The sequence below is a fragment of the Hoplias malabaricus genome, chromosome 2, assembly GCF_029633855.1.
Source record: "Hoplias malabaricus isolate fHopMal1 chromosome 2, fHopMal1.hap1, whole genome shotgun sequence".
Taxonomy (NCBI): domain Eukaryota; kingdom Metazoa; phylum Chordata; class Actinopteri; order Characiformes; family Erythrinidae; genus Hoplias; species Hoplias malabaricus.
In genome coordinates this window covers 50,883,702-50,899,298 of record NC_089801.1, presented here as the reverse complement: position 1 = coordinate 50,899,298, position 15,597 = coordinate 50,883,702, and the positions used below count along the sequence as shown (strand labels likewise).

The window sequence follows — 15,597 nt, the reverse complement described above, 5'->3', positions numbered from 1 at the left end:
AAAATGGGATATTCAGATCCCTGGGCAGGCCACTTCGGGCAAGCTAAAACATTCAGCCGCATAGCATACAGATTTTACTGGCCAGGTCAGTATGCAGATGTGATTAAATACTGCAATAATTGCCCAGAATGTCAACTCACTGCAACTCTAAAAAAGTCAGACAAGGTGCCTATGGTGAGCATGCCTATAATAGACATACCATTTTCTCGCATAGCAATGGACGTAGTAGGGCCGTTACCTAGAACAAAAAACGGAAACCGTTACATTTTAGTAATATGCGACTATGCGGCAAAATATCCAGAGGCTTTTGCCCTCAAAAACATTAAAACTCGTCAAATTGTCAATGCTCTGATACAACTTATTTCAAGAGTAGGGATCCCGAAAGAGATATTGACAGACAGGGGCACAAACTTCACTTCAAAACAAATAAAGCAAGTGTACGATTTATTAGGCATTAAAAGTATTCACACCACACCATATCACCCTCAGACTGATGGGCTAACGGAACGTTTCAATAAGACTCTGAAACAAGCTTTACAGAAGGTGACGAACAACAATGGTACAGACTGGGACATGTGGTTACCCTATGTGCTGTTCGCGTATCGTGAAGTACCTCAAGCTTCCACCGGCTTTTCCCCATTTTAACTCCTTTACGGAAGACAGGTGAGAGGTCCGATCGATGTCCTGAAAGAAGCTTGGGAAGGTGCGAAGAGTGAACAGAAACTGAACATTTTAATGTATGTCTTGAAGATCAGAGACAAGTTGAGTCAATTGACTAGTACTGTCCATGAAAACATGGAGAAAGCTCAAGAATAGCAAAAACACTGGTATGATAAAGTGGCAAGGAAGAGAGTTCTGCAAATCGGGCAGAAAGTACTTATTCTACTACCCACCAGTGACACTGGGCTTTTAGTCAAATGGCAGGGGCCATATAAAGTGCAAAGACAAGTCGGAGAAACTACATATGAACTCCACCTGCCTGACAGACGGAAAAAATTTCAGAGCTTCCACATTAACATGTTGAGACCCTGGAAGGAGCCTGAGAATAAGAGTTCGGAGCAGCTATGGATAAGGGCCGTTCATGATGAAGACGAGGTGGCCGAACAGTATTTCCCCACAAGAAACGAAGGTTTCGTTCTTCCAAAGGTGCCCCACTTAACATCACAGCAACAAAAAGAACTACTACACGTGGTCCCACCTAAGCTTTTCTCAGATGAACCAGGATTAACAGACGTGACCCAGCATAACATCAGACTCATCAAAGATGAGCCAATTAGACAGTTCAACTGCAGAGTTCCAGCACGACTTGTCCCACAGTTGAAAAAAGAAGTTGAAGCAATGATCAAAATGGGAGTAATAGAACCATCGAAGAGCGAATGGTGCAGCCCTGTCGTCTTGGTCCCCAAGAAAGATGGAGGCTTACGGTTTTGCATTGACTTTTCAAAGCTAAACGCCGTGTCCGCTTTTGACCCATATTCCATGCCAAGAGCAGATGACCTAATAGAGAGGCTAGGGAAGGCTAAAGTTCTGTCCACGGTGGATTTATGCAAGGGATACTGGCAAGTTCCACTCAGCCAGTCCGCTAAGGAACTGACTGCATTTAGAACACCATCAGGACTATACCATTTCCGTACAATGCCATTCGGATTACACGGTGCGGCTGCAACCTTCCAGAGGTTAATGGACGACGTTCTCAGAGGTACGGAGGACTTCGCGGCAGCTTATATAGATGATGTGGTGATCTACAGTTCATCCTGGGAAGAACATCTACAACATCTAGGCATTGTCCTGAGGAAGATCGCAGATGCAGGTCTGACAGCAAACCCAAGCAAATGTCATCTCGCTCGTGACGAGGTCTCATATCTAGGTTACATCCTGGGCGGGGGTAAAATAAGACCTCAAGTGGACAAAGTAGAGGCCGTGAGGGCAACACCCCAGCCTAATACAAAGAGGAGGGTACGTTCATTTTTAGGTCTTGTGGGATGGTACCGCAGGTTCATCCCTAATTTTTCGTCTAAAGCAGCAGCACTGACGGATTTAACCAAGAAGGACATGCCTCAAAGGGTTAAATGGACAGAGACCTGTGAGTATGCTTTTAAGGACCTCAAAAATGCATTATGCCAGGAACCAGTTTTAGCCAGCCCTGATTTTTCGAAACCTTTGATTGTGCAGACTGATGCATCAGGTACAGGGTTGGGTGCTGTCTTATTACAGGGGGAGGACGATGAGAGAAAACCTATCCTGTATATAAGCAGGAAACTGTTTCCACGTGAGACTATTTACTCTACCATCGAGAAGGAGGCTCTTGCTATCAAATGGGCTCTTGACTCTTTAAAGTATTATTTGCTTGGACATGACTTTGTTCTAGAGACAGATCACAAAGCTTTGCAGTGGATCCAAAGGATGAAAGACTCTAATGCTAGAATCACACGATGGTACTTGTCATTACAGCCCTATCGTTTTACTATAAGGTATAGAAAAGGTACCCATAATGTAACAGCTGACTACCTGTCCCGCCGCTGGGAAGGCGTTGAGCTTAAGGAGGGGTGTGTGTGATGATGTACAGTACCTGTGACACATCACCAAGAGAAACCATTATGTATACTTACCTGTACTTACTCACCTGCATACGGGTCATGTGAGAGGGAAAAGAGTACTATCTCTTGATGCTGAGTTTTACTTACCTGGTTGAATCCATTCTCCACAGAGGGAAGGGGGAACTAGCATCTAGAAGAGGGAAAATATATTATCTAACAAATAGTGATATTATGAATGAATGTTAAACATGCCATGGCTGTAACTGAATCTTGGTACAGTTGTTAGTTCATTGTTAATTTTTATTGTTTATGAAACTTGTGTATCCAAGATACAATAACTTTTACCTCTTAAGGGAATGGTATATTCTAAGGGGCGGGGCTACCTATATATATATACCACACAAGGGTAAAAGAGAGAAGACTCTGCTAGACCGTAGCGAGAGGAGCATAACCTAAGGGCATAATAAGACTCAATTGATTTAGTTGTCCTTATCCTTTTTGTCTCTGCTTATAGAGAATTTTGTTTTGTTAATTTTTTTTGTTCACAAGGAGCGCGCGTGTATATATATTGTAAATAGTAATACAAAGTTTGGTGTGTAAATAAAGGTGGAAGGGAACCAAATATCGAACCTCTCGGTGTTATTTCGAGTCGACCTTATCATCTCAGGCCTCTCGCCCGACTCTACCCATAGAGAACACTTCCCACCATTTCACTTTGCGATGGTGAAGGGGTGAGCTTTATCACACAGCCTGATGGATGAAGCTATCCCTCAGTCTGCTGGTCCTAGCCCTGAGACTACGCAGTCTCCGCCCTGATGGCAGCAGGCTGAAGAAGCTGTGTAGCGGGTGGGTGGGATCTCCTGTCAAGCAGAGGGCTTTTTGTATGAGACGGGAGCTGTATAACCAGGGGAGAGAGGTACCAATGATCTTCTCAGCAGTTCTTACAATACGCTGGAGGGTTCTGCGGCAGGATGCTGTGCAGGCCCTGTACCACCCAGTGAAACAGCTAGTCAGGATACTCTCGATGGCCCTACTGTAGAAGGTGATCATGATGGGGGTGGGAGCTCTTGCTCTTCTTAGCTTGCGGAGAAAGTAGAGCCATTGGGGAGCCTTCTTGGCCAGTGATGCTATGTTGATGGTCCAGGAGAGGTCCTCTGTGACGTGCACACCCAGGAACTTGGTGCTGCTCACCTTCTCCACAGCAGCCCCGTTGATGGATAGAGGGGCATGTTGTGTGTGGGTTCTCCTGAAGTCCACAACAAACTCCTTGGTCTTCTCAGTGTTCAGAGAGATTGTTGTGGTTGCACCAAGCCGGCTCACCTCGCTCCTGTAGTGTGACTCATCGTTGTTGCTGATGAGGCCTACCGCAGTAGTGTCATCCGCAAACTTGATGAAGAGGTTGGAGGTGTGTGATGGAGAGCAGTCGTGGGTTAGCAGAGTGAACAGGAGGGGGCTCAGCACACATCCTTGGGGAGCCCCCGTGTTCAGAGTAATGGTCCTTGAAGATTTATTGCCAACCCGTACTGCCTGTGGTCTTCAGTGCCAACCCGTTCTTTGTTATATGTTCAAAATTTCATGGCGTCAACAAATCCCAAAAAAGTTGGGACAAGGCAATTTTTTTACCACTGTGTGGCATCCCCCCTTCTTCTTACAACACTCAACAGACATCTGGGGACAGAGGAGACCAGTTTCACCAGTTTAGAAATAGGAATGCTCTCCCATTCATGTCTAATACAGGCCTCTAACTGTTCAATCGTCTTGGGCCTTCTTTGTCGCACCTTCCTCTTTATGATGCTCCAACTGTTCTCTATAGTTGAAAGATCTGGACTGCAGGCTGGCCATTTCAGTACCCGGATCCTTCTCCTACGTAGCCATGATGTTTTGATTGCTGCAGAATGTGGTCTGGCATTATCTTGTTGAAAAATGCAGGGTCTTCCCTGAAAGAGATGACGTCTAGATGGGAGCATATGTTGTTCTAGAACCTGAACATAGTTCTCTGCATTAAAGGTGCCTTTCAAGACATGCAATCTGAACATGCCACAAGCACTCATGCAACCCCATACCATCAGTGGTGCAGGCTTCTGAACAGAGCGTTGATAACATCCTTGTCCTCTCTGGTCCGGATGACATGGCGTCCCAGGGTTCCAAAAAGAACTTCAAATCGTGACTCATCTGACCACAGAACAGTCTTCCATTTTGCCACACTCCATTTTAAAAGACCCCTGGCCCAGTACAAACGTCTGAGCTTGTGGAGCTTGCTTAGAAATGGCTTCCTCTTTGCACTGTAGAGTTTCAACTGGCAACGGCGGATGGCACAGTGGATTGTGTTCACTGACAATGCTTTCTGGAAATATTCCTGAGCCCATTCTGTTATTTCCTCGACAATGGCATTCCGGTTTGAGGTGCAGATTAAACGTTTGATCTGTCATCTATGTTCTATTGCGAATAAAATATTGACATTTGCCATCTCCACATCATTGCATTCAGTTTTTATTCACAATTTGTTTAGTGTCCCAACTTTTTTGGAATCCGGTTTGTACAAGGGTTATGAAGATTTCTTGTTTGATAAAATAACACAACAGGAATAACAGCGGGGAAAGAATTAGCAGTTGAGAAGAGAATTCAATAAAAAAAAGACTTAAACTGACTTTAATCAGGAGCAGATGAAAAATGAAAAAGAATAGAAGTCTATTTTGGTTTGTCTGAAGTGGAGAGAAGTGATGGAGTAAACATGGAGTAAAGTGATGAACAGAAATGTCCGTGGAGGCATAATAGGCAGTACCTGTTGGTGCTGAATTGGGCTGCATGTCCTGTGTGGTGTAAAAGTGTATGTGTGCTTGCGTGTGTCACCAGTCGAGCTGCCTTGGTGGGGCGGAGGCCCTAGGATACCGTGTCATTGTGTCATATGAGGGATAGCTGTAACACATCCAAGTCAAACGTCATTAAGGCTCTTTGCTGAAAAATCATTCTGAATAAGAACAGAAGATTTGAAGTGTTTTCTTATAGTTAGGTTCAGTAAGAAATGGGTGTGGTCATACAGATATCTGGACTGGGATCTTGATTGGGTATTTATAAATAAGGCATTTATAAATAAGGCACGTGCAGTTTGACAATGTCTAAGCAAATAAACACTTTAGTTGCGTTTCAAAGCCTAGTCTGCTGCAGCGCTCAGCTGCATTTCTAAGTGCTACGTCATAGAAAGCTGTTCCAATGTGAAGGACCCGTACAGACTAGAAAGGCAGCCTACATTCTGAGCAATTTCAAGGACGCAACTGACATCTTTTAGCTGTCTAATTAAAAACGTCTTTGACGGTTTCATTTGTGTGACCTGGGTTACTTAGAAGAACTTTTCACAGGTTGTAATTCTACACATCAACTGGTAATACTGATCCACTAAATCAATCAGTGATTAAGTACACATTATCTCTTGCTGCATTTTAAACTTTACTGGCTGTTTTTTCAGACAAGGAATAATAATATTATATATAATATTAATATTATTTGTCTATTTATTTATTATTAACATTATATAGACATATATCATGGTAATTACATATACATTTTGTGCAAAATCAAAATATACTTAAAATCAGAATATACTTATTGATTGTAATAAATAATAAATATTAATCTGATGGTATGAATCCAGGGTTTAAATGAACCTGCACATGAAATTCACATGAGTGGTGTAGACATGACAATAGATTGCAAAGTGTAATGTCTAGTGCGTGTAACAGCTAACATCTCATTTCAATGCACTGCCAACACCACTAAGTAGTGCCTTGTCAACAAAAACAAACTCGCTTAGAAATCAACTGTTAGAAGCAATAAGTGCTAAGGGGAACAACATTAACTCTTCTTTCTGTAAGAACTGTTTGAAGACTTAAAATTAAAATGTAATGAATTAAAATCAAGAAAAAAGTCCCAAACTAAGTTATTTTATATATTCTTGTTCATTTCATTGTCTTGGCACATGTTTATTTTTTGTTTGAAAGTGTACTTTAGTGATAAACAAATAAGCAAAATGCTTGGCTTCAGAACGGAACTAAGGTAATCTGATGGCTCAAAATATGAAAATGTATTAGTGATGTTTAATGTAGTTAATAATTTGCTTACATGTTACAGACACATTCATTCGGGCAACATAAAATATATTTTCTTGTTGGAATAGTTAATTACTATTTGCCTAAAATACTGTGAACTTGAATAGCAAAAAATGCTCATCCTTAGTACTAACATGCAGAGTTAGGCATATTTTGACCATTAAAACATGCACGCCCCCCACCAAAAAAAAAAAAAAAAAAAAAAAAGCATTTTGAAGGCAATCAATAGCTAAAAAATGATTTGCAGTTTCATGCACTGTGAACAAAAAGATCTGTATAGTTTCATAATTCTAGGTTAAATATTTATATCATGCTCTTGTTGTATTATGGCAAAGTGAAACATTAATTGGAGCCACTGCTGTTCCCCATCATCATTAGGAGAACGTGGGGCACAACCTACCATGGGGAAAACTTCTGTAAGTCATTTAAAAGACATAAGGACCATGTGTGCTTCTGGTGATGTTCTCACATTCCCACATTCCCATAGCGATGTTAACTGTGAGGATGCAGTGAGAGCTAACCATGCTACACTGTCAATCAAGTAAATTGTCTGTTACAAATATATTAAGCCTTTACAGTCTTTATAAGCCTATACTCTTATATTAAGAGCTTTACAGTCTTAAGGTGTCAATTCACATTATTATTTGAAAACAGAGAAAATCCATCAGACAAAACATAATGGCACTTGAAAAGTGTTGTATACAGAAAGTTTTTTATAACAGCAATTTTCAAAAATCCCTTTCATTTCTCCCATTGAAACCAAGATTAGACCAAGATTAAAAAAAGATTTATCCTGGATGGATGTGCAGAACTACAGAACACAGCAGGCAAGTTCATTACAGGAACTACATTTCCCACAATGCTCCAGCATCTTACCAAAAGCTTGATCAGCTAATGATTTCAGTCAGAGCCAGTTTATATCAGTTTTTTGCACAAAGTAATGGACATTCATAAATATTAAAAATAATATCAGCTATGCAAAATGTGAAATATTCTGGTTATATCCTGCCAAAAATACATATTACACCACTACAGCAAAACCTTAGACCTTCCCTGTCCTGAATCTTTCCCTGTCCTGTGTTTGTCAGAAGAAAATGCAGTTTTGGTATATGATGCAAAACTAAGAAGATTTATACGGTTTCCCTTTTTTATTTGTTTAAAAATGTGTACATAAATAGAATAAGTGCAATACATTTTTTTCTTTAGTCTTAATTTTTTTTCACTATCATCTATCGTAAATTTAGTATTAAATTATTTGTGTCCTGGTACAACATCTAGAAATGCCCCTGGTGTTAGGCAATGCCCCACTGTCCCCTATTTAAAGACGTAAAAATGGCATGCAGGTGAACAAGGCAAGGCCTTACTGTACCTGGCCATCACTGGGTTACTTATGCCGTAAACGTGATCATTATGATAACCACCGATACCACGGATGTCCATACTGAAAACAAAATCATGCATATATACGTAGACACAAAAGATGAATTAACAAGAAATGGAAAGTGATAGAAGGGAGATGTCTGGGCTGGTTTTTAATATTCCGTCAGCCTTCTCAAAGATGTTAGGCCAACTTTTGTATGTGTGGGCAAAAAGATTTAAGAGATTTTCCACACGAATTACATTTTTCTTTTTTTTCTGTCCATAATTGTATTGAAGAAATTGAGTATGATGAATAAGGAATATATAAATATATTTACATAAAAATAGAAAATGTACTTAGGATAGAACAGTGAAATGAAGGAGAAATTAAGATAGCTGAATGAATAAACTGAAACATGGAGGACAACCAGTAATGGAATGGAACTGTTTATCAAAGAGTGAAGTGCCAAGTTGCTGGAAAACTGGAAGGAATGAAGAAAAATATGGAAAAGGGAAAGCAAGGGAAGAGAATATATTAGGCTTTACCTGGCCATGGAACAAGGCATGGCAAACCTAAAAGTAAGAAATGTCTGAGCAAAGCTTACCCTTAAAATGCATTTACTTAAAGAAAAAAACAACAACAACAAAAAAAAAACAACTCAGAACTATTTAAATAAAATATTACAAACTTAGTAGATTATATAACAATAACAGTTAGGTTAACCCTTACAAGCTGCAATAACATTTGTTGCTTACAGAAATACTTAATATATAATTATTTCTCACTAATAGAAAGAAATGAGGAAATTCAGTTTGGAGTGTTTAATTTGAAACACAAAAATTAAGTAGCTGAAGCAATATCTTATTATGATTTAAACTACATTTAGTTGTGTCATTACTTGACTTTGCAAAGAACTAAAAAGTCTGACGTTATCCTATCAAATTTAAATAGTTCAGCAATATGACTAAGGCTTAATCCACTTCACACAGAGGACATAAAGCATATACAAAACTGCATGTGGACAGGTATGTCTTTATATGCAAAATACATTTCCACAACTTTGTAGGCAACCCACATATAGTTTGTATAATTTATATAAGAAAGTATTCCTAAGATTGGGATGCTCTGGAATAGCCACATAAGTTACACTCCCAGTGCATATTGTAGTCAAACTCCATTCTCTAAAGCAATGGAGCAAAATTATGCTAGAGATTAGATTTTAGATGAGCTGGATTGATTAATGCAATAAAATATTTAGAGCTTAAAGTAAAGCTGTTACAGTAGCAAAAGTGGCTTAATCTCTTGGTTTAAACCCTAGATGTCTGATGAAACTTTGGATGAACAGGTGTCTACAATCTTTTGGACATACAGTCTATATGTGTGTTCACTTACTCATCAAATACGTCCTCTGTGTCCATTCGTCTGTAGAATTTGGCAAGTTTGACAGACATGATGATGCTGGGTATAAGGAAGAAACAACAGCCACCTAGACCAAACCAGAATGTGTTCTACAACACACACACACACAGAGAGAGAGAGAGAGAGAGAGAGAGAGAGAGAGAGAGAGAGAGAGAGAGAGAGAGAGTCATCACTGCATAGTCTGAAATTGACATAAAAATTACTCATGCACTTGGGAGAAAATAGAAGAAACAATGACAGAGGCTTCCTAATTTTAGCAAGCTGACCTTATGAGAAGTGAATTTGGGGAGAGGTGTTTGGGGTGCCCTGGTAGTTGACGTATCTTGAATTTGTACCAGGATAAAAATATAATATGCAATATAACAAAATTACATTTTGGTGCAAATGTATTAATAAATGATTTATAATTTATTCATCAATTATTATCTTTACCAAAAACATTAAATATATAAGACATAAATATAAATGTAATACACAATTTGTTGTCTAGCTTTGTCTATAATATTTCAACACTATACATTAACAGTTGTAAATGTTGTGACTTGTGTAATTGCTTAATGGTAGTGTGCATAATACACAGACACGAAAGAATACATCCATTTTTTTCAAACAGCTCAGCACACCGCAGATTAAATATTGCATAGTGCTGATGTAATTCATAGTTTACATGCACTCATGCACGTATACTCTCTTCAAAATCTTACTGTTACTCTCTTCTGGTCCCTCCCCCACCCACAACCCACCACCATGCACATCTCTCCAAAAACTTCCCCCCTTCCGTTTTGCATCACTTGGGGTTTTAGAGACTGAACAGTAAGTATCTTGTTCCTTGGTTAGATTTTGTGTGTGTGTGTGTGTGCCTGCCAGTATAGACATGCTGTTTTGGTAATGTTGTTCTAGTTTGCTTTTCATGCTGTTTTAGACCTTTTAGTATTCCCCTAATATGACGTTGGTGTGCAGCATAAAATGCAGATATAGAAGAGTGTGACTTACCACTGAGTCCATTATGAAATTGCAGCCAATAATCTCCATTGAGTCTATGATGTTGCTGATTGGTTTGCACTGAGCTACCTCGAAAGTTAACTACAGGAAAACACACAATAAAATATAAGCAACCTGTGATAACAAGATATCAGTATATAACAAAGCTCAATCAACATAAATATTTCTGAACATTGAAAAGCACAAACCAAGATGAGGATAGTCCTCCATTTGTGCTCCATAGGTGGGTAATATTTACTTATTTTTGCTGTTTCAGATTACTTATGATGTAAATATCTCCAAATTCGGGAGAATTCGGGGGAAACTGAACAACTGAACAACAAATGAGTTTCAGTGTTAATTCAAATTTAAAATTCCCTCCCAAATATACTCTTCCACATTAAAATATGCGACATATTTGAACATAAACCAACCAGAGAACAGCGATTCCCCACAATCATAGACGTCCCCTTTAAACTCACACTTTCAGTTGTAATAAATATAAAAGTTGCAGCGCTGTGTCCAGAAGTTACTGATGATTTTGTAACTCTTATTCATCATAAGCAGTTTGTGATTTAAAATCTCATTCAGTCAGTGTAACCCCTTATCCTATTTAGGGTCACAGTGGGCCCGGAGCCTACCAGGAATCAGGAGGGAGCGTTTTTTCATTGCAGAGCACCACACATTCACTAACACCTTGGGACATTTTTGAGTAGCCAATCCACCTGCCAATGTGTGGTTTTGGACTGTGGGAGGAAAGCAGGTCACAAGAGGGAAATTGAGGCAGACCACACCACACAGAGAGTGGGGCTTGAACTCACAACCCCAGGAGCTGTGTGACAGCCACACTACCTGTTGCACCACCGTGCAGCCCATGCCTCACATTCTCTAGTTGAGAATTTATGCTCATGTTCTATCATCAGATGATGATGGAGTATGAATCCTGCCAATGCTGCATCCAACACTGATTTTTACCTCAATATAATGCTAACTCCACTTTTTAGTAAAGACTTTCACAGGCACACACAATGACACCAGCCTGGGAGAGTGAGGCCAAGCACATGCTTAATTTGAGACATTTTAATCCAACTACCCTCATTTTCAAACTGCTGCTAACTCACTGCCACCCAGTGAGAGTGGGGCCATCTGTGCTCTCTTGGACTCCTGGCCTTAAATAGCTGAGAATATCCCCAGAGACCATTGGCACATTTACAAACACACTTACCGAACTCTGGACCCAGTCAGTGTACTGCCTGAAATATCCCACCAAATTCTTCATGTATTTATCAGCCTCCTGTAAAAGACCAAAGAAAAAAAAAACTTTTCAGTGCTATACTTACTACAAGTTCTACTTATAATGGAAGAATGAATTAATGTAAAGGTTGATGGTTAAAGTCAGTGTACTGTGCTCGTACCTGTCTGACAACATATGATGCATTGTTGGCAATGAGATACTCAGCTGCATCAATAGCACTCAGCACATTGGTGACTTTAGTCTGCAAATCATACAAGAATAAATATAATAATCATGTGTGATATATATTTTAAGGACAAAAAGCAAACGAATGTAGAATTTGGTTATATTCATTTGTGAGGAGAACCTAAAAATATTAACATGCAATGGACTTACAGGAAGCTCTTTGGAAGTGGTCTGTAGTAATGTGATGCTTTGACTTAGAGTACTCTGAAAGAGAATCATAATATTGCCTGAATACACCATATTTAATGAATCCTATATATTTAGAATACACAACTTTGTTTTACACTTTAAAATACAAAGTAATCACAGTTCTTACATTTAATTACAATGCACCATTTATAGATAGCACTGAATGGTCAAACGTTTGTGGACACCTATGTATCCAAATTTCTTCTGAAACTAAGGGTATTCTCTATTTCTCATTTTTATCATGTGCCATGGTGATGCTCCATATTATTTCATGCTTGTGCACACAAAACTGCATATCATCATCTAATATAATAATAATTATAATTATTCATGGGTTGAAGCTGATGTCACAGTGTAGAGTAACCACTATTTTGGGGACATACCCATTACTCAAACACGCAACTCAAATAAAAACTGTGATATTTGTTTGTTTTTTTGTCAACACTTGAAGTCCTCATTTAGACATTAATATATAGATGTTTATGTATATATATAAATATTTCCGACACACAACGACCTACATGAGTGCAGAAACTGTTCATTTATGACCGAATGTGCCCTATGTGACTGCAACCCATGAACAAGGGGGATGTCAACAAACATTTGGATATACAGTGTTAAATTAATTATTCATCAAATACATATACTTTACTACACACAAACACACACAAGTCTTTTTGGGGCCCATACAATACCACATACAAGACAACAGCACATTTTAGAGGATATTTTTCAGTTATCACATCACATTTCATAAACTCCTTCTTACCCTTGCTCTCACAAATTTCTTTAGTTGCAATAAAGAAGGGTTAAAAAGAGGGACAGTGGAATGAGTCGACAGAAATTCATGCAATAAATCTGAAATGATATCTGGATTTTGTGGATCTGGATATCTTGATATGTTTTTCTGATTACCATAGCTTGCTCCATGGGCAACACTTGTTCTTTATGAATCTGTCGGATGCTGCTTGCATGACCCTTTAGCGCATTTCCCAAGGCTCCACGAGGCTAGGGTAGAGATAAAGAGAATGACATTACATTCTCAATACAATAACATGATTGTTGTCTGATCGTCAGGGACCTTTTTGGGAAACATGTTCCTTCTAATCTTATTTCAAAACATCTTGAAATGTATTATGTTTACCAACATGTAATATCATCTTGCAATTAATAACACTTAGTCTGGGGATTAAAACAACTAACTGTCCAGTTTTGATTTTAGAAAGTGGAAATGTCATAATGAAAATCTAATAACTTTGAGCATAATTTTGTACTTCCAGAACACAAGTCAACTGCATGTTTAAATAAATAAACAAACAAATAAATGGTTTCAAAAAGAACACACATGGCATAGTCCATCAAATATAGATTGCTTAGACTGAATGTAATGCTATGATGGTAAACAAACTAATAAAAAAAAAAGCTGTACTTCTTATATATCACGTCTGTTACAATTTATCAAATATAACTTCCCCAATCAAAATCAAATTAGCTTAAACGTTCCCATAATTCACATGTATACACTCAAAAGTATTCATGAATTAGGAACATTTAAGAAAAAAAAACCCTCAGATAAATTATGTTATGACTCTATTTCCTCTGTGTGTGTGTGTGTGTTTGATTTTCTCTGAGGGTCACCCTGGTGAATAGGGGTTTTTGTTTGAAAGCCTGTATGGTTTGACTCTGCAGAGTGTCTCACAAACTCTAAAAACTTTCCACAGGCCAGAACTGCTATTTTTGAACTTGCTGAAAGGATAAATTGCAAACTTAAGAATTTTTTCAAATCACTACTAAAATACTTTTGAAAGACTTACACCTTAATGAATCCTATAATACTATGCTACTCACATTTCTAAACACGCAAAATGGAAGTTTTTTTTTTTGTAGAAAGTATCTCAAAGAACTGAATGAAATGAGTTGCATTTAAGAGAATTTAAGACTGACAAGAACCAGAGGTGACATTTAGATTAACAAAATCAACTAAGATATATTAAAATACTTAGTCTGTAATGAAGAGCCATAGCCTTAATATTAGCCAGAGTGAAGTACAGAAATGTACAGTTTAGATTAAATTGGGATTTTATTTACTCTTTATTTGTAAGTGTTTAAAAGTTTTCAACTTCTGTTTTATACTGCTTTTGCCAGACTGCTCCAAGTAAAAACATAATTTCCCTCACCAGATGGTCTGCTTGCGCCTCCAATTCATTTGCAAAAGAGAGAAGATCCACAACAGTCACCCCTTTATTTACCTGCCAAACAAAACACACACACACACACACACACACATATATATATATATATATAAACTGAACAGTAAAACTAAACAGTAATAAAAATGGTAAAATATCTGGTGATTTAGAAAGAGAAAAATTGTGTGTGATCAAGTGTTTACATCTGTAAGAGAGAAGAACAAGAACTGTTGGATCTTTTAGGGATATATGCATGATTGATCCCTACCATTTTTCCAATCTATCTAATCATGATTGGAAAATATAAAGAAATCAAAACATTTCCTTTAATTTAATAAAATTACTCTTATGGAAAGCAGTGATATGGGTTTGGTTAACTCAAGTGACTGATGCCAAAAATGCAAAAACACGTTATACGTGGAGTTCATATGTAATTTAAATTTGAATATCTCAATCCATTAAGTCAGGCTGCATGAATGCTTAATTGAGCAACCAAGTCTCAAGAAATAATCTCTACTCACTTAAACAAGCTTGTACTTTTATGGATGTGTGTGCGTATGTGTGGACAGCACAGTTGCAAAGCAAGTAGTGTTGCTAATAAACAGATCGGGGGTTCTGGGGCTTTGGGTTCCAACCCCGCCTCTAAGTCTATGACTTGGGTGTATTCTCCCTGTGTCAGCATGGGTTTCATGCATGGTAGATGGATTAGCTGTGCAAAAATCTCAATAGGTGTGAGTCCGGAACGCTGTTCAGGCTCTGGACACCCGGCGAACATGAAGGAAGAAGCAATTACAGAAAATTAATTAATGAATACATTAATGTATGTGTACAGTCACACAGCTCCAGGGACCTGGAGGCTGTGGGTTCAATTCCCGCTCCGGGTGACAGTCTGTGAGGAGTTTGGTGTGTTCTCCCCGTGTCTGCATGGGTTTCCTCCTACGCTCCAAAAACACACGTCGGTAGGTGGATTGGCGACTCAAAAGTGTCTGTAGGTGTGAGCGAATGTGTGAGTGTTGCCCTGTGAAGGTCTGGCGCCCCCTCCAGGCTGTGGACCAGGTAGGATCTGGACCCACCGCGACCCTGAACTGGATAAGCGGTTACAGATAATGAATGAATGAATGAATGAATGTGTACAGTACCTCTGCCAGATAAGCCTGGTAGTTAATTTCACCAAGGCCTGTATTAGCAAAATTAATGAGGTTGTCTTTGCCCTCCTGGTCCAGCAGTATTACACCTTGAAGATCAACTTTCACACCCTCAAATATATTAGCCAGTTCCCTGTTGTACTGTGAAACACACAAACCCATAGTTAAATCCCTTATATTATCAGATCCCTCAT

The 15,597-nt window shown here is 38.7% G+C and overlaps 1 protein-coding gene across 1 annotated transcript in view; it reads right to left on the bottom strand.

Moving 5' to 3' along the window:
- prom1b (prominin 1 b) overlaps nucleotides 1–15,597 on the bottom strand; it is a 68,699-nt gene that overhangs the window by 7,846 nt on the left and 45,256 nt on the right. The window contains exons 17-26 of the mRNA XM_066660047.1: nucleotides 15,398–15,544; nucleotides 14,247–14,318; nucleotides 12,985–13,077; nucleotides 12,031–12,084; nucleotides 11,816–11,896; nucleotides 11,626–11,694; nucleotides 10,413–10,502; nucleotides 9,393–9,508; nucleotides 8,546–8,572; nucleotides 5,320–5,453 (exon numbers count right to left, since the gene is read on the bottom strand). Coding sequence (XP_066516144.1) covers nucleotides 5,384–5,453; nucleotides 8,546–8,572; nucleotides 9,393–9,508; nucleotides 10,413–10,502; nucleotides 11,626–11,694; nucleotides 11,816–11,896; nucleotides 12,031–12,084; nucleotides 12,985–13,077; nucleotides 14,247–14,318; nucleotides 15,398–15,544 — 819 coding nt within the window. The 3' untranslated portion in view covers nucleotides 5,320–5,383. The remainder of the gene's footprint in view (nucleotides 1–5,319; nucleotides 5,454–8,545; nucleotides 8,573–9,392; nucleotides 9,509–10,412; nucleotides 10,503–11,625; nucleotides 11,695–11,815; nucleotides 11,897–12,030; nucleotides 12,085–12,984; nucleotides 13,078–14,246; nucleotides 14,319–15,397; nucleotides 15,545–15,597) is intronic.